General features: G+C 47.6%; 1 protein-coding gene across 1 annotated transcript in view; it reads right to left on the minus strand.

Moving 5' to 3' along the window:
* Positions 1–8,220, minus strand: part of ABRAXAS2 (abraxas 2, BRISC complex subunit) — a 35,331-nt gene extending 27,111 nt beyond the window's left edge. The window contains exons 1-3 of the mRNA XM_075000490.1: positions 8,134–8,220; positions 5,491–5,581; positions 344–380 (exon numbers count right to left, since the gene is read on the minus strand). Of these exons, the coding sequence (XP_074856591.1) occupies positions 344–380; positions 5,491–5,581; positions 8,134–8,205 (200 nt within the window). The 5' untranslated portion in view covers positions 8,206–8,220. The remainder of the gene's footprint in view (positions 1–343; positions 381–5,490; positions 5,582–8,133) is intronic.
* Positions 8,221–19,546: the final 11,326 nt, after the last annotated feature.

A 19,546-nucleotide genomic window follows, 5' to 3' on the forward strand; every position in this document is an offset into this window, starting at 1 on the left:
TTTTAACCATAAGTAGATTTTAGTTATATTTTCCATAAGTATACCATAGTGAAAGTAAATACAAATAAATACAGCAAATACAGTTTAAATTTACAGTGTACAATACTGCTATGGTTGGTAAATAAAGTACAATGCACACATTTTTGTTTCTTAATATCTAATCTTGTTTTTCTTCAGTGTTATGCACTGGTAGGTATCTCTCCCTATTATCCAGAATATTTGGCTATTCAGCAACTTCTGGGTACCAGGGCTGCCATATATTAAAGAGTTTACTGTATCTTTATGTGCCAGATTCACCCAACAGCGGACTCTGTACAAACAACAAACAAAAGAAGTAGCTTACCTAAAGAGTTTTGAACAAGGCTCATGATCATGGATTTCTGCAATAAAAAAAAGAAACTGTCTGTCCCAGCAGCTCAAGACTCGGAAAATGATGGTTGTGAATGTTGCACAATTTCTGCTATTTCTCTAGTAGTGAACAAATAATTACTTCTGTATCATAGGCTATATATTGTTGTCAGAAGTTGCCTGCAGACTGACAACACTAAGAACTGCACCTTCCTTTCTAAGAATGCATTATACTGAGCATAATGAACCTAGTAAGCATGTAAGCGAGCCTATCATGAACCACATTTTAGAACAGCCTTATGGTGCTAAGGACCTCTTTAACATATTGCTGATTTTTTAAATTCATTTTCTTTTAGATGTACCTTCCTGGAGTAATCTGCTTACAGTCGTTCATTAATGGAATGATGACAGACAGCAAAACGTGTCGGAAGCAAACAGTTACATGTGACAAATTAAGCAAACTAAAGGAAGGGAAATACAGATTAATGACCTAAAAGAAGTCACCCCTCTAGCATGACTACTTTTCTGTCACTTAAGCCCATGTGATTACAACTAAACACAAAATCAATGCATTATTTTTTCATTTGATTTTAAGAATTAGTAACAAATATTACCTACAATCCGTATTTAAGCAGCAAAGGTTATAAAAGATCTGTACTGTGGATAAAGATTATGAAAAATATTTAAAAATCCCATAAAGTAGTATTTCCCAAACTGTGTTCCATGGAACACTGGTGTTTCGCATGATGTGAATGGGTGTTCTGTAAAAAAATTTTGATGCTAGCAATATTTTTCCTTCTAAAAATGAAATCGTGCCAATATTAAAGGTTTTTCCATTGTATTTAGATTGTGGGTATATTAATATTTATAATATATTCATAATAGTATAGTTATGCCACTCATGCCAAAACAATTGGTCAAATTGAATTGTTTCAGCACAAGTCATGTTCAGAGAAATCATGTGATGCTACACCTGACATGAGGATCCAACTCTCCGGCATCGTTCCTAATACTAAGTGGATTTGTGATGAAAGATGCAAGAACACACTTTCCATTACAAAAAAAAATTGTCAAAAACTACTTTTTACTTTCCAGTAGTTTTCTCTAAAAATAACCAATCCATAAAAATACAAAATTTAAAAATATTTTTCTATACCTAATTTGTTTTGAATTTCTTTTTCATAAAAAATGTTTATAAGCTTTAAGGAAAGACCGTTCTTTTTTGGAACACTATTGTCTTTTCTATTTTTGCATAGAAGAAAAACACTAACCACCCTTCTTTTGGCGGTTATATTGATGTTTTATTTTGGGTTTGTACTTAATTTGCATAGTTATCTATAGGGTTGCTAACTGTCCTAGCAGAAGAACACTAGTTGTTCATCAAGATTATTTTCTCTGGTTATTTTTTGTTCTTTGTAAAATAAAAGACATCTAAAAAAAATCTAACTCTTAAATCAAGTTTTGAGCAGTATGTGAGACAATTTTTCAGTACAAAAGCTTACACGCACACATGACCAGCATGTATGTGCTCCGCCAATATATTTCAAGACCAAAATTGCTCCCTGGCCAAATTAGTTTGGGAAGCCCTGCCATAAAGTACTATTATCCATTTTTTCAATGCACCTCAAAATTTATTTATGTGTTTTAGGTACTTCTACCGAGTATTCTTCTAGTTATGGCTTTTTAATCAACTACTGTTTATCTTTTATTTGCATTTTTTTCTAGCAATGCCTTTAGGCAGTTCTGTCTTAAGTACTCTTAATTTCCTTATTCTTTCCCTAGATCCAGCAGCATTTCAGCAGAAATAGTACTCTGAACTCCCCCAAAGTGAACACTTGGCTGTAATTTTAATTTTACCTTCTTCCCTGAAGTACCTCATCACCTGCTGCTCTGAAAGCCACAAAGTCCACTCTAACTGCAATTTCAGCTCAATCCATCAAACTACGATCTCCAGGAACAGACTTTACCCATTAACTTCTCACTATTTTCAGACACTGCCAAAACAAGTCTCAGCATTTTAATGTATGTTTGTGCTGCCAGAGATTTCAACTTGTTTTTTGGCTGCAACAGGGATGCAGCTGTGAAAGTTACATTTTTATTTAACTGCAAACCAAAGACAAATTTAATGCCAGCTCCAGATTTACAGCCCGACATTCTTGAATCTCATGGAAATGACCTGCTAAACAAAGCCAGGAAGTAATATAATTTCAGCATACAATGTAAATTACCTCAAATAGTATACCTGCTGCAATTATTGGGAACATACGTATGTGTTTTGTTCAGCAACACTGTAATATCTAGACCAGACTGAGCGCTCTCTTTAAAAACCTGAACCAGAGTGGTCTACTGGATAGAACATAAGGGGAAACCAGGAATTCTTAAACTCTAGTTACAGTTCCATACAGTGACTAGCTGTATATCCTTGGGGTATCACTATACCTCTATGGTAGGAGTGGGGAACCCCTGGTCCGCCATCCAAATCTGGACAGTGGCTTGTCTGGATCTACATCCCAAGGCTTGAGGCTCCCCTCAACAGCATCCAGGATGCAGCAGGGTTGGCAGTGCAGAGACCTGAGCCTCACAGGCTGGATCAAACAAGCCAGGGCTGGATGCAGATAGTGGGCTCTGTAGGAGGGAGGGTGGGGGAGTGTGTGAGAAGGAAATGGGATGGATGGGGACAGGCAAGGGAGCTACCCACTGCATCCCACTGCTCTGATTGGCTAGAAGTCTGGCCAATCAGAGCAGTGGAGGGTGATGCCTGGGAGCAAAGGGAGGGAACATACAGCCATATGTGCCTGGGATTAGAGGACACCCCCACTGACCAGACCCCATGCTCCTTGGCCACTTCTGCCCCCATACCCAGACACTCCACCCTCACCCTTCTCCTGTCCCCTAGTTCCCAGCCTCTGTACTCCAAACCTTCCTGCACCCTTCTTCTCACCCAGACCCCACACCTCAGCCCTCTCCTACACCCCCTCCCAATCAGACCCACACTCTATACCTCCCTCCATCCCAGATCCCCCACCCACAGCCTGCACCTGTACTCAATCCTGCCCAGATGCCCGCCACATTCAGTCTGCTCCTGCACCCCACTCCAGCCCAAACTGCTCCATCTCCAGCCCCTTCCCTTCCATCCAGATGCCCCAATTCCCAGCCTGCTTCTGCATCCTCCCTCCTGCCCAAACCCCATAGCCCTGGCCTCCCTACAGTCAGGGACCACAGTGAGAATTATTTTTTTTTTGGCTTCGTACTTGTGTGTCCCCTGGCTCATCAGTCTGTGCGTCAATGGTCCCCGACTTTAAAAAAGTGTACCATGGAGCAGAGGCAGAAACCAAGGACAACTGATAAATGAGAATGATAAAAGTACTGCATAACATTGCTTCAAGTCTCAGTTCCGGTACACTACTTTCAGGATTTATTACCAAGTTTTAAGTGAATGTGACTTCTTCAACAGGAATTCACAAATCCTCCATTTTGAACTATTATAATATTCAAAAGAGCTCTTTTGATAGAGCCAATCCCCTTACTTCTTTTCTAAAATACAAATTACCTTGTTTGCGAACAGCGCACTGTAGAAATGCGTAACTGACAGAAAAAAGAAATCCACAACACCCAACTAGGTATTGTGCACAGATAGTGCTGCAAATAAAGTTACATAAAATTTATTAACATGCTCCATTCTTATCAGTGACTAAGATCAGTAACTGAGTTTGTATAAGGCTTTAAATTTGTCAGAGCAAATACACATTAAAAAGAAAATCAACAATTTTCAGCTACCACTCTTGCCCACTTCATACACTTTGTGATGTGTCATTGTTCTTGGCATTATGTATATCAATTGAAATATGGACAAAAATAGAGGTCCTGCCCCATAATCAACTATGTTGGCCAACACCTTACACCTCCACAGAATGCTGGTAAAGTCAGCGGAGGTCTGTTGACACACAGATCTGATTGCAGGATTGAGGATTGTGGCTTTAAAAACATGAAAATCTTAAAACAGACATACTGTAATGCATTTTTATTTTGATTTATACACATATCTATTTAGAAGGAGCACCTCCTGGACAATTCTTAAAGAACCAAATGACCACTCCAATTACTGACCTTTAATCATTAATCATTATCTCAACAACAGCCAACAATAACTTAGTGGCAAAGACACAATATTTAAAATCGCCAAAAGAATCCTCTTATTTTCTCACAGAAAGCAAAAATAAACAAGCTTTGTGGCATTACCCTACAGTTCAATAAGCAAGATCTCGAACCCATGCATATTTAAGTGCATCTTCAACCTCACTGCCATGATTAGACCTTTAAAATCAACAGGGCTGCTTACAGAATTGATAATGTGTAAATGTTAGTAAGATAAAGGTCCAAGATTGTTTTGGATTAAGGGATGAAACGAATTCTAAATGTTCTTCTGTAATATTTACGGGCATTAAAGTCACTGGTCATTTTTTGTTATCTATAGAATTATAAACAGTAACCTTGAACAATCAGTTGCTTAAAACACAATTTTAACGTGTTACTAGTAACACAGGAGAGGAATTAGCATATATGATTATGAATTTCACCATGCCTCTGTAACAGCATTTTATGTAAAAAACAAACAAAACCTAGAAGATGGGGTGGCTTTAGTATTGATGGCTGAGTTTCCAGCTATTTAGCAAGAAAAAGGTATTTTAGTGTCCCACAAAAGAAACAGAAGTTAATGAAGACACACAAGAGAGTGAAAAATCAAATTTGAAGTGTGAGGGTGGAATCAGTTTAAAAATTAGGGCCTAAATTATTTCATGTTACAAAATTCAAGTTGTTTGTGAGACTTACTAAATGGCAAAGAGTTACATTTACTTAACAGAGAGGCACATTAAAAATTCATCCAGCAAAAGGACTATTCCCTTTCCTCCTTGTTCAGCCATGTATACACACGGTAGTAAATACGAATGTTTTGATAACAGTTCTTGGGAGGTTGTAAAATCTTGCCTTACCTTTACAGAAGAATAGCAAAAATATGTATTTTAAAAAGAAGAAAACTTTTTAAAAGTTTTTACCTTTAAAAAGAAAAAAGACACTTATTTATAGAAGTACGAACTAACTAGGAATCTCTTCTAGAATTTCTCAAAACTAAGGACAACTTACCGATGACTTGCAGAAATTCTGTGTTGCTGATTTGTGAATCACTGATGCTAAATGTCTCCTCTTGTCTTACCTCTCCCAGAAGAAACCCTTCCTACAGTTAAAAAAAAGGGGAAAAATACCTACTAGTATAATTCATTCACAAGCACATTTAATGAAATAATTAAATGTAAGATAGTTTGAAACGGACATATTGATTTGAGCAACTACAAATGCAACCTACCAGTAAATTCAGCATGGCCTGATTGTAAGTTTCACTTATGGCTTTTTTTATTCAAATCTGGCAATGTAAACGTGTTGAATGAGGCAGAAATTACTTTTGAAAAATATCATCTCAGCAAGTGTACAACTGGTGTAAGGGCTTTATGTTCACTCTGTTAACCATCCAGATAAAGGGGCCGTGTTATGTATATAATACAGAAATGGAGGCAGTGCAGCCAAAGAGTGCACTACACCATGGCTACTTTCTCCTTTCAAGGTCCACAGGAAGAGAGTCTAAACTAGAGAAACCCTGAGGTTACTCTCACTTACAACTGACACTGGGGCTAGCCCATCACAGAAAATGAATTTAACAGGCAGTAGGTTTCAAACAAACCAAACGAGTACTTCATATAATACATGAGATGTGGAAATTGTTACCATCTGATGTGAAAATCAAAAGTATAAATGGGTTCAAAACTAATTAGACAACAGAGAATACATAAATTAGCCAAGACAATCCTGGACATAATCCCATGCTCTGGGTGTCCCTAAATCGCCAACTGACAAAAGTTGAAACTGGCCATACAGGGTGTGATCACTGTCAAATGCTCTGCACTGTTCACTTCTAGTGCAGCATCTGGAACCAGGCACTGTCAGGTGAGCGGATAATGGACAATGTGGACAAGTGGTCCGATTGCATACGACCACTCTTATGTAAAGCCACCTTTACCTCTGTTTCTATCCCAAGCACAGGAATGGGATAACTGATAATCAGGCCCTTTCAATATATACAATGAAACAATAGGTTGCTGCTCATTTTTACATGAAGATAAGAGGAGTAAATTTACATTACCTACCATGGGACTAAAAGCTGATGTTAGCAAAACCCTGGAACACAAATAGCTAGAGTACAGACTGCAATAATAGGTAATATTTTTAATGATCAGTGCCAGTACACTGTGTAGGATGAGGAGGTTTAATCCAGATGTGTGTTTCCCCTCTTTTTAACATACATCCACATTAACTCACAGGCACACTGCACATTTAATGCCAGGCCCTTATAGTCACACAAATGCTGGACCTTATTAGGAAGTACTCATGCCAACAAACAATGCCTTGGATTTTTGCACAATTCTGGCCTACATCAGATAGTTAATCAAAGCCATGTTCTTTAAAATGAAAGATCTTTGCAGACCTAATAAAATCCCTGTAATATATTCTAATAGCATGATTCACAAATTGTAGCTTTTTTGTTTACTTTGTGAAACAGTCAACAGAAATGTTGATAATGCAACTGACAATCTTTAAATTTCTGCTTGTTAATGACAGGTTGAAACTCTCTTGTTCAGCACCCTTGACACTTGACCAGGGCCGAATGAGAGAATTTGCTGGACCACAAAAGGTCAATACTGTCTAGCACCTTACCAACACTTCCACCACTTACTAAGCTGTTAGAAGACATGGAGGAGTAATTTAGAGCTAAACAGCACTGAATCCAGAAGTGGTGGCTGTAAATAAACTTTATGGGACCCCAGGAAACTTAGTCACACAGCTCGTAAGTGGTCATCTGGTTATCTAAAATCATGTTGGATTACACATACTGCCAGAGAAAAAAGTTCCAAATTAGAGAAGTTCAACCCATACATACATTTTACAATGAAAGTAGACTGAGAATTATTTATGTATGCCCAAATGATCTTACGCAAGAAAGAGAAATGACGCACACTGAAGAAAACACTGACTGGCACATACAAGCACACCTTAAGAGCAAAGTAGGCTTGTTAGAGTCATAAACTCAAGATCTTAGGCAGCTTTTGGATGCTAACGTTCACTTTAACCACCCACAAAGACACTTCTGTGACTTAAGGCATCATGCTAGCCATATGGTTAATTTCAACAGGGACAGGTCAGAAAAGATGAGGAATGAGATGCACTCGCTAAAAGCATCCAGGCCAGAGTTTAAAGGAGAACTGGAACAAGAGACACAATCATCCCTGGTTGCAGGACTGATTCAGCAAGTCTGGTTTGCCACAGCAGACAACACTTTCAATGCCTTCTACCCAGTGTAGGACCAAAGGTCCGGCTGTACTTCCCCCCTTTCCCTGTACACCTGCTTCGATCCAGCAGACCCGGGTAAGGGAGCAAAAGACTTAGTGACCCAAGCCCCGCGCAGCACCCCTCTCCCAAATAAACCCGTCCACTTCCTTTTCCCCTACAGCCCTCCACTCCACCCAGGCCCGGATCCGGCCCGGGCTACTCTCCTCACCTGCCCCCGCTCCAGAGCAGCGGTAAGGCGAGGGTGACCGGGACGGGCAGGGGCGCTAGGCCCAGGGCAAGAAAGCGGGGGGGGTTCCCCTGAAGCCCCCAGGGTCCGTGCGGGGAAGACCTCGTGCCCCACCCCAGCAGCTCCTCGGCGGGGAGCTGGGCGCAGCCCCGTACACCTACGTGATCCGCGCTGCTGTTAGCGCTGTAATAACAGACGGAACTGAACGTGTAGCCCGAAATGGAAGCTGCCATGATGGAGACCGCCGCCGCCGCCACTCCCACAAATCACCGCGCCCCCTCGCACTACCGCCCGACACTCCAGCTTCCGGGAGCGCCGCAAGTACCCCTGGGAAATGTAGTTCCCAGCTGGTGACCATGGCGCTGGGCTCCAGGGGCCGCGCCTGCACTTCTCACTATGGGCGACTCGTACTCGTTGTCATCCTACTGAGGGGGTGTCACCGAGCAGCGCCCTCGCAGCGTCAGTGTGCACGGCGCTGTACGGAGCACGGGGACAGGTCACCAGGCAATGGCCGTGCAGCAACGGAGCTGTCCGGAGCACGGGGACGGGTCACCAGGCAAGGGCCGTGCAATGTTGGCATGCACGGTGGTGTACAGAGAACAGTGGCAGGTCACTGGGCAGTGCCTTTGCAGAACTGGCACATACAAGCACAGAGGCGGGTCACTACTAGGCAGTGCCTTCGCAGCGTTGATGCACTTGGTGCTGTAAGCAGCATGGGGACACTGGAAAGTACCAGGGCAACATCGGCACACACACAGCACGGTACGGAGTTCAGGGACAGGTCACTGGGCAGTGCCCTCACAGCATCAGCATGCACAGAGCACAGGGATGGGTCACCAGGCAGTAGCCTCATAGCATTGGCACACATGGAGCACAGGGATGAGTCACTGCCTCTGTAGCACTGGTGTAGATGGAGCTATACAGGGCATGGGGACAGGTTGCCAGGCAGTGCCCTAGCAGCTTTGGCATGCACAGCAGTATACAGAGGATGAGGACGGGTCACCTGGCAATGCCCTAGAAGCATCAGTGCACATGGTGCTGTACAGAGCATGGGACAGGTCACCGGCGGTGCTCTCACAACATTGGCACACACAGTGCTATATGGAGTATGGGAACACTGGGTAGTTCCCCTGCAGTGTTGGTGTGCACAGCACTATAAGGAGCACAAAGACAGACAGTCCAGTACTAGGCAATGCCTTGGAAGTGTTGGTACACATGGTGCTGTACAAAGCATGGGATAGGTCACCAGTCACTCCTAGCAGCTTTGGCATGCACAGCAGAATATAGAGGATGAGGATAGGTGTTGTCAGTTAACTCATGGACATTTAGACTCCTCTGCTCATGCAGACTTTGGGCCTCAGACTTAAATATAAGAAGTGTCTAGACCTCAGCAGGATCAGGACCATGTCATTTTATGTTTGCATGGCACCCAGTACTGCCACATGAGGTCCTCTGGCCCCTACTCAAATAAACATTTTGAATAATAAAACTGATCTTGCAATGTTAAAATAGCAAACGTTTCTATTTATGTTTTCAGGAATACACAGTAATAAAAAATTGTGGTTTTGGAGCTATAGATGAATAAGGAATCAAAGTCTGTTCCCAATTACACCTCAGGCCAACCACACTGAAGTTAATGGATTACAGGAACAGCAAAATCTGCTCTACTGGTGGCAACAGAAATTTGCTGTAACAGGGTTCCCATAAAATAACGTACAATGCAATTTTAATGACACAGTTTAGTAATATGTCCATGGAGGGAAATGAGATTTTATATACAGTTTCATACAAAGGTCAACAAAACTTGTAAATGAGAAGTTAAAATTACAATACATATGCCAATAGAGGATTTCACATGCAAATTCTACTTTCTCTTTTTCGTACTTACCTTATTCACTCTTTTTTTATTTTTTTAGTCATAGAGAATTAAATCCAGAATTTTAGCATTAAGGTTAAGATATTAAAGCCTGGAAACTAGAAGGTAATCTAGGTGGGCAGACCCTTATGCCTGTGTATCACACTGGGGAGGTCAATGGAGTTCTGCCTGGGCACAGATTGACTGGATCAGCTTACAGGACTGGGGCCCAAGTTAGAACAAAAACAAAAATGAAGAGACCAAATTGAGGGAGTGGTATATTCATATGACAAAGCTAAATTAGGTAGGATTCCTCCAGCCCCATTCCTGTTTTTGCTGTATAAAATATATTTTCAGGCTCCAATCTTAAGAAGCAAGGGCTAATATAGTACAATAGAACTTTAGAGTTATAAACACCCAGAGTTACAAAATGACCAGTCAATCACACAACCAGCCCCATACCCTGCTTCTTTTCTTCTTCAGTTTTGATGTCTGTTCCTGTAATCCCAATTACTGAAACCCCTAGAATTACACAAAACAGTAAGCAGCACCCTTGCTAGTATTTGCAGAATGGAGCTTGGTACTGTTAAAACTGTGAAAAAAGAGTAAGTGAAGGCGTTGTAGGCATGACTTTTCACTCTCCTGACATCTATTGAATATTACAAGTGGAAGGAACTTAGAGAGATCACCAAGCCCAGTCCTCTGCTGGCAGGACCAAGCACCATTTGGACCATCTTTGATAGGGGTTCATTAAACCTACTCTTAAAAATATCCAATGATGGAGATTCTACGTCACTAGGCAATTTTTTCGAGTGCCTAACCACCCTAACAATTAGGATTTTTTTTCCTAAAATAGCCAATCTAAATCTCCCTTGCTGTAATTTAAGGCCATTACTTCTTGTCCTATCATCAGATGTTAAGGAGAATATTTTTTCTTCCTCCTTGTAACAACCTTTTAGAAACTTAAAAGCTATTATGATGTCCCCTCTTGGTCTTCTTTTCGGAACTGAGCAAACCCACTCTCTTCAATCTTCCCACATAGATCACGTTCTCTAGATCTTTAGTAATCTGTGTGCTCTTCTCTGGTCATTCTCCAATTAGTCCACATTTTTCTTGAAACATGGTATCCAGAACTGGACACAATGTTCCAGCTGAGGCCTAATCACCTCAGAGTAGCATGGAAGAATTACTTCTTGGCTACGTCTACGTGAGGACACTATGTCAAAGTAGCCTATTTCGAAGTAACGACATCAAAATAGGCTACTTCAATGTTAATTGTCCACACATCCTCTGCGGCTGGTGGTGTCGATGTTCAACATCAAACTATCACCGGGGAACGTCAAAAGGGGCTGCCCTGGAAGGAAAAGCAGAGCGTCCACGCACACAAGTGCTCCTCTTCAAAATAGGGGGCCAGGAAAGCATGTGGATGGATCACTGGCTGGACTAGCAACAGCAAGGTGCTCCTTTAAAGAGCCCCTTCCAGACACACCCAGCCTGCACAGCAAAAAGTCTGCAGAGCACTAGCCACACTCTCACAGACCAAGGCACAACAGGCGTGGACCCACAGCAGCAGCAGCAGCACCTGGAAGCCTTCCAGGTTGTCACCCAGGGAGCAAGCACCCTGCTAGGTCCTGCACAGGAGGCCACCCAGGAGCTCATGGCAGGGGAGCTCTCAAGGGGGGAGAGGGAGACACCCCAACCACTGGGCTCCCCTGATCCTTCCCCACCAGGTGCTCTGCCATCTGTGGAGCTACCACACAAGCTCCGAGTGGTAGGAGCAGCTGGTCATAGGGGAGTAGGATGACGACATGTGGCTGCAGAACTTCCGCATGTGCCAGCAGACCTTCCTGGAACTCTGCCAGTGGCTCACCCCCACCCTGTGGCACCAGGACACCCGGATGCGGTGCACCCTCTCCATTGAGAAGAGGGTCTCAATAGCTGTCTGGAAGCTGGCCACTCCAGCCAGCTACCACTCCATGGGACATCAGTTTGGAGTGAGAAAGGCCATGGTTGGGGCCTTCATCATGGAGGTAAGGAGGCCTGGGCATGCACCCACCAGGGGGTGGGGGGCCATGGAGGGGGGCCTGGGTGGTGGCCTGGGGAGGGAAGGGTGCACTGAGAGGGAGGGTCCTAGCTGTGGGGCTGGGGAGAGAGGGTGCCCTGGGAGGGAGGGGGTGGGCGGGGGGTGCCTGGGAGGGAGGCCTGGGGGAAGGGCCTGGGGCACCCTGCACACCCTCATGAGTGCTCCTGTCCCCACCCCACAGGTGGTCCGTGTGCTCAGTGCCTTTCCACTCCACAGGGTTGTCCAAGTTGTGGACCTGGATGCAGCCATTGTCGGATTTGCTGCCATGGGGTTCCTGAACTGCTTCAGGGCCCTAGATGGGACCCATATCCCCATCCGCGCCCCGGACCACAGCGGGGGATGATACATAAACTGGATCTCAACCCCAGCAGGGAGCGTTCAACACCCACCTCAACCAGGCCTGGCACCTGGTCGAGCGGGCCTTTGGGAGCCTCAAGGGGCAGTGGTGGTGCCTTCTTGCCTGCGTCAAGGTGGGGGTGCACACTGTCCCACAAGTGGTGGGCGCCTGCTACATCCTCCACAACATAGTGGAGGGAAAGAGGGATGCCTGCATCCAGGGGTGGGCAGCTGAGGCCACCATGGGGTTTGAGCAGCTGGCTGCTGTTGCCAGCCACTAGGTGAACCGTGATGGTGTCCGGATCCGGGAGGCTCTTCTTGTAAGTCTTGCCCCAGGGCCACTTTGACCACCCCCAATACCCACCCCTCACCATACCCCCATACATCCACCCCACCACCACCTGCACCACCACCACCACTGCACCCATGCCTCCCCCACATGGGACCACGGGACACAGGCATTGGTGCACAATAAAAACCTTTATCAACAATAACCATAAAAAATTGTGGTATTGAATATCCAACTATTTACAATGTGGCGGGGGGACATCCCTGTATGTTGTGGGCGGGGGGAGCCTAAACTTGGCGGAAGGTGCGGAGGGGGCCAGAACTGGGAGGGTCACTCGGGCAAGGGGGTTGTGGGCTGAGAGCCTTGCCAGCCCTGGGATCCCCTTCCCTGCCAGGAGCGAGTGCCACAGTGGGGCTGGGATGGTGCAGGTAGCACTGGAAGGTAGGGGCATGGTGGGATGGCAGAAGGGGCATCAGTGTGGAGTGGGGTGGAGGACTCTGTGGGGGGTTTGGGGTGGGCAGGGGACACTGGGGGAGACCTTTCTGAGGGGGGCTCTGCGGGGGGCTCAGGAGATTGGCAGCTGGGGGTGTGTGGAGGGCCAGGAGCCAGGCCACATTGCCCACATGCTCCTGCAAAGTCCCATGGATGGTGTCCAGATGGGACAAGAGCCAGTCCCAGTCCTCCCTCTGCCACACCAAGTCGGTCTCCTCCAGCCGGAGGCAGTGCTCCATGAGCTCTGCCTGGCAGAGGTTGGCAGGGTCATCCCCCTTGTGCCACTGCGACCTCCGTTTGCGCACTCGGTGTGTTGCTGCTTCTGGAGGTGCCTGGCCCCTGTCCAAAGCCTCTGGGGGGCTCTCGGGGACCACCAAAGCTGATGGACTGTGTGGGCCCTTGCTTCCTGCACCTGGAAGGGGTGTTGGATAGCATGTCAGTCTCTTTGCAGGACCTCATCCTCCATTCCCCCCCGACCCCCCAGAACTCTGTCCCTGCAAGGCCCCACCTCCCCTGAGCCTCTGGGGCCTGGCCATGGTGGGCATGGCATCCCTGTGGTGTCAAGTGCACACAGGGCTTCCCTCCCAGGTGGAACCATCCCAGGGTGTGGGCTGGCCCACGGACATCCCGCTGGGCAACTGGGTGCCTGGAACTGTCCACAGGTCTGGGTGCTGGGTGACGCAGGTGGGTGCAGAGGGTGTGTTCAGGACTATGGCCAGCCAGGGTGCCTGGCCCTGGGCCTCCAGGCCTGTGCCCAGTGCACTGGCAGGGATATCACCCCTGCCCTGCCCACTGGGGTGCTGGCCCTGCTGTCCATTTACTGAGGGGGATCTCAATGATCTCCGGGGATGCCCAGCTCCCCATGGCCTGGCTGGACGACCATGAGGGGATGCTGATGACGAGATCACTCTCCTCACTGGACCAGTCCAGGGTGGTGTCTGCCCCCTGGCTCGGGCTGGCTGGTTCTGGCTCCTCCAGCTCCTCTGGCTCAGGCTGGTCTGCTGAGCTGTCCAGGACCGCTGTGGGTGGGGAGATGTCCCAGGGCCCCAGGATGCGGTGTAGCTCCTGATAGTAGGGGCAGGTGGAAGGGCCTGCCCCTGAGCGCCCAGCCTCAACCTGGACCCAGGCATAGCCCTGCTGGAGCTCCTTCACTTTGCCCCAGGGCCTGCTCTGGGTGGCCTTGGCTGGTCAGTCCCTAGACCAGGCGGGCAAAGGCAACAGTGTTCCTCCCCTTAACCCCCATCAACCGGAGGACCTCTTCTTCTTTCCAGAGGCCCAGGAGGTCTCAGAGTTCACAGTCTGTCCAGGAGGGCCCCTTTTCTTTTTTTTCTGGGATGAACCCCTGGGATCCCTGTGGGGGCTCTGAGGGGGGGGCCCTGGGGCATGGGAGACTGCTGGGCACTGGCCATGTGCCTGTCACTGTCATTGGGAGCGGCTGAGCAGGCATGCTGCTCGGAGCTCATGCTTTCGCAGCTTGCCCGCTCTCAGTTTCCTGCCACAGGTCTTCTGGGTTCATGTGGCTTTAAGAGCGGCCAGATGCGTGGATCATAGAGCTCCGTTTGGCAGGGCAGGGCGTCTCCGCTCTCCGGCTGGGTGCTGTCGTGGAGGACTCCTCTTTCGAAAGAGTGGGCCATGCAGCGTCTACATGTGCCTGCTTTTGACATTGTTTTTCGACAGGTGGCACTATTCCCGTATGGGATTGGGGTCCAGCTTTCTAAGTCTGGGCTGCGTTCCTTCGATTTGAAATTGAAAGAGCACATGGCATGTGTAGACACTCCCTTCATTCTTTCGAAAGATGACCTGTCTTTTTGAAATACTGTGCATGTGTGTACTGTGCATGTGTAGACACACCTTTATTTTATTTCCCTCTCCATTAAGTAGTGGTCCGACTCTCTCCTTGGTCTTCCTCTTGTTTCTAATATATTTGTAGGTTGTTTTCTTGTTACCGTTCATTTCTATAGCTAATTTCAGCTTGTTTTATGTTTGGTCTTTCTAATTTTGCAACAACATACTTGTTACTTGTTTAATTTGTAATTTGTTATTTGTTGTAGTTTCCACTTTTTGTAGAACTCCTTTTTGATGTTTAGATCATTCAAGATCTCCTGGTTAAATCAGGATGGCCATACTTCCTCTCTTTCCTGCACAGTGGAGTAGTGTGCTTTTGCACCCTTAATAATCAGAGAGATGTAGCTGTGTTAGTCTGTATCTTCACAAAAAAAAAAAATATCACTTTAAAGACTAACAAAATTATTAGGTAATGTGTTTTCGTGGGCCAGACCCACTTCTTCAGAGCTGGAAATGTCCTTAATAATGTCTCTTTGCAATACTGCTAATGGTCTTCAATTATTTTTCTTCTTAGTCTTGCTTGCCTTGACACCTTACGTATCAGCTTCCTGAGTTTGTTAGTCTGCCTTCTTGAACTCCGTTGTCTTTATTTTCCTATTCTCCCTCTTACAATTCCTTAGAATCATTAACTCTTATAATTTCATGATCATATTCACCCAAGCTGCCTTCTACTTTCAAATTCTCACCAGTTCTTCCCTGTTAATTAATATCCAGTCTAGACCAGCTTCCCCGGTAGTAGCTTTCTCCACCTTCTGAAATAAAACATTGTCTCCAGTATATTCTAAAAATTTGCTGGATAATCTGTGCCCTGCTGTGTTACTTTCCCAACAGATGCGTGGATAGTTGAAGTTCCCCATCATCACCACATCCTGTAGCTTAGATTATTTTGTTAGTTGGTCAGTAAAAGCTTCATCCACCCCTGCCGTGACGTCACCCTTGTTTTTGCCTCCTTTAATCCTTACCCTGGCTATGTCTAGATGGCAGGCTTTTGTCTCCCCACAGATGTCTGCCAATCTGGAAGCCTTCTGTAGACATCCCGGTCATCCTCATTCCACAAGGAAGAAGGGATGTGTCGGCAGAGGGGTTTTCCCCAACATTTAGCCCCATGTAGATGGCCAAATGTCGGGAAAGCCTTTCCAGACAGAGCTGCTGGCAAGAGATAGGCAAATGCGTTGCCCAGTTTGTGTATCTTTAGCCAATAGATCTCTTCAATCTAGACATAGCCCCAGAGGCTATCAACAAATGTATCTTCTACATTCATCTCAACCATACTCCCAGTGCGTATGTTTTTTATAAAGCAATAGCTCCTCCCTTTTTCCTCTGCCTATTCTTTCTTGAGCAAGCTGTACCCTTCTACATAAATATTCCAGTCATGCATGTTATCCCACCAAGTTTCTGTGTTGCCAACTATGTCATAGTTGTGCTTAGTTTTGCTACCTTATTCATAAATCACTATAACTGTGTCTACACTAGCAAGTACCTTTGACCTTGTTTTGAAAGAGAGTGTGGAGCATCTACATACACAATGTGCTTTTTCCAGCCACACCTCTGCCAGCCGGGCATCCCCTGACCTTGGCAGTGGATCTGAAGTACCCGACAGGGCAAACACCCTGGATCAGAAGGCAGGGGCTCCATACCCACCAGAGGGGCTCCCCCCAACATTTCCTGCAGACCCTGGCCAACCACAGTCCAACTGGATGTGGCCCTCAGGACGACGTAACAACTGCCAGTGGCCTTCAGTACCTGCTTTCATGGATAGCACCAGAGCCAGCTTCTAGGGGGCGGAATTGCCACCCTGGGGCTGGGGACCCCTTCTGCCTCCTTGATCCCTCAGGGTCATCCTGCTGTCGGACAGGGATCTGCTGCCCACGGGTGGATGGCAAGCATGGCCCACAGGGCAGGGGTTTGCAATTCATGCCCTGTCCCTCTCTTCTTTTCCATTCCTGCAGCTGTGCCATCAGAGGGCCAGGACAACCTCGCATGCTCCCTGTCCCAGACAGCCCATCAGAGGCAAGAGATGGAGACCAGGGAATCTCCACTCCAAGAGGGGCCAGAGGTGGAGAATGGACATCCTCCTCACTGCGTCCATCTGGCACCAGGTCGAGGTCATGGAGCTGCGCCTGCACCTGGTGGAGGCTGAGGCGACCTGGTGGCGGGCGGCCTGGGGAGAGTTGATGGGTACCCTGAGGTATGTGGGGGGCACTTCAGGGAGCTCCTGGCCTGGCTGCCCTCTTCCACAGCCCCCATCGGCAGCCCCCATCAGCCTCCCTGCAAAGGCCCCTGTCAAGGCTGAGCCGCTGCTGAGGCTGACCCCCAGCCCTACCTCCCCATCCTCCCCACCCCATCACAGCCCCGCCGGGGACCCCAAACCAGGGATGGCCAGGGATCCCAGGGAAGGCATGGCTTGACGCCCTCCACCCCTACCCTGCAGTAAGGACCCCCCGCATGAGGTGCACCCATGTCCCCTGCCCTAATGTAAATAGTTTGCCCCTCCTCCCCATGTGCATATGGTAATATGGTTCTGTTCTATGTTGTTGTTAAAAATGGCACAGTTTAGTTGAACAGAATATACTTTATTTTCTCCACCTCCCTGTGTGCTCAGGGGGAGGGAGGGTGGCGAAGAGTGTGCAGGGTGGCAGTGACAGGGGAGATGGGGAAGGGGTAGTGTGTGTGCAGGATGGGGAGTATGGGGGAAGGGGAGTGTGTGGGAGAACTGCTGGGGGTGGCCAGGGTAGCGGGTGATCAGTGGGGTTCCTGAGCAAAGTGCTGGCAGAGGGCCTCCTGTACATGGACCCATCCCAGTGGACCTGGCGGGTAAGGATGGATGCTGGCTGTTGGCAGCCCGGTTGGACTTGGCCGCCCCTCCAACCCCTGGATGAAGGCCTTCCCCTTACTCTCCGCAAAACTGTGGAGAGTGCAGCAGACACCCACCACTTGTGGGATGTTCTGGAGGCCACCTCCACATGTGCCAGGAAACAGCATCACTGGCCCTTCAACTGTTCAAACGCATGCTCAACCAGGAGCAGCCCTGAGCCGTGGTTTAGCTGGGACTTGAAGTGCTCCTGGCTGAGTTTGGGGTGGCCTTGTAGGGTCAAATGAGCCAGGCCTAAAGGGGAGAGACAGCATCTGCCACCATGCACAGGAGCTCCATGGTGTCCCCCAGTTGTACCTCCCTCTGGGGGATGCAAGTCCCTGCTTCCATGCAGTGGCACAGGCCAGAGTTATGAAACACCTGTGCATCATGGTGTGGCCAGCCCAGACTACATAAATGTCCTGGAACTGGCCCTTGATGTGCACCAGAGCCTGGAGCACTCAAGAGCAGTACCCCTTTCTGTTTATATACTGGCCCCCGCTGTGTTACAGGGCATGGGTTGGTATATGGGTCCCATCCAGGGTGCTGAAGCAATTCAGGAACCTGAGAGCTGCAAAGCTGGTGATGGCTGTGGCCAGGTCCCCCACAAAGATCACCCTTTGTAGGAGCATGGCACTCATGGCCTGAACCACCTCCATGAAATGGAGGATATATACATTCATGAGGGCATGCGGGGAGTGCCAACCCCTGCCCCCCAAGGTCCCTACTGGATCCCAATCCCCTAGGCCCCTTCCAACCCCCCATCCCCCAGGGCTCCCCCCGAGGCCTCTCCCAGGCCCTGATGGGCCCCCTTTCCTGGGATCCCGCTCCCCCGGTGGGTGCGTGGCCTGAGCTTGCCTAACCTCCATGACAAAGGCCTGACTGTGGTGGCCCATGGAGCAGTTGCTATCCAGGGTGGCCAATTTCCAGACAGCTATCACAACCCTCTTTTTGACAGGGAGGGCAGGCTACATCAGGATGTCCCGATGCTGCAGCGCAGGGGATGGCCACTGGCAGAGCTCCAGGAACGTCTGCCACTGCATCCTAAAATTCTGGAGTCACCTGGAGTTGTCCCATTCCCCCATCACCAGGTGCTCCCACCACTCAGAACAACTGGGGTAGCTCTAGAGTTGGCGGAGAACCCAGAGGAGTGCCGGAGGAGTCACTGGTCCAGGGATTCCATAGCCATGCTGTGGGGGATGCAGTCCCCAGCAGGAGATGGAGGGTGTTTGCCACTGCTGAGGACAGCAGGGCAACCTCACTGCTGGCGAGGGCCAAAAGCAGCTCACGCTGCTGCTGCTGGTCGATGTTGCCTTGTCTGTACTGGCATCTGCTGGGGTCATGGCAGCTCCGCAGGCCTCGTGGTGTGCAGGGCGAGGCTGTTGGGGAGGGATCCTTTAAGGAGGCGACTAGCTGCAGGCCTGGAAGGGCTTGTCTGCCATGTAACCCCATCCCCAGCATTTCCTGGCCCTTTCTTTCAAAAGGGCACTTAGGGCAGTGTAGATGCCCTCTTTCAAAGAGTGCCGCACCCTTTTGAAAGGCCAATTGCAAATGCCAGCTTCTGCTCGTGTGTGGATGCTGTATTTCGAAAGGTGATTTTTCAAATTGTTGTTTCAAAAGGGAGCCTTTCGAAATTGTGCTCTACTGTAGACTTAGCTAATAAGTGTTTACATTCAATGGAGCTCTAAAATTTGATTTCCTAAACCATGTAATCCTTGTGTAAGATTAGCGAACCTAAAGCTTTGGCTTTCCTCTTGCACACCATCCCATGGGGAGGAACCCATGTGATACTCAGATCGGGGTTCTGTGTGGGTCCTCCAGCA

This window comes from Carettochelys insculpta, chromosome 7 (genome assembly GCF_033958435.1).
Source record: "Carettochelys insculpta isolate YL-2023 chromosome 7, ASM3395843v1, whole genome shotgun sequence".
NCBI classification, from domain to species: domain Eukaryota; kingdom Metazoa; phylum Chordata; order Testudines; family Carettochelyidae; genus Carettochelys; species Carettochelys insculpta.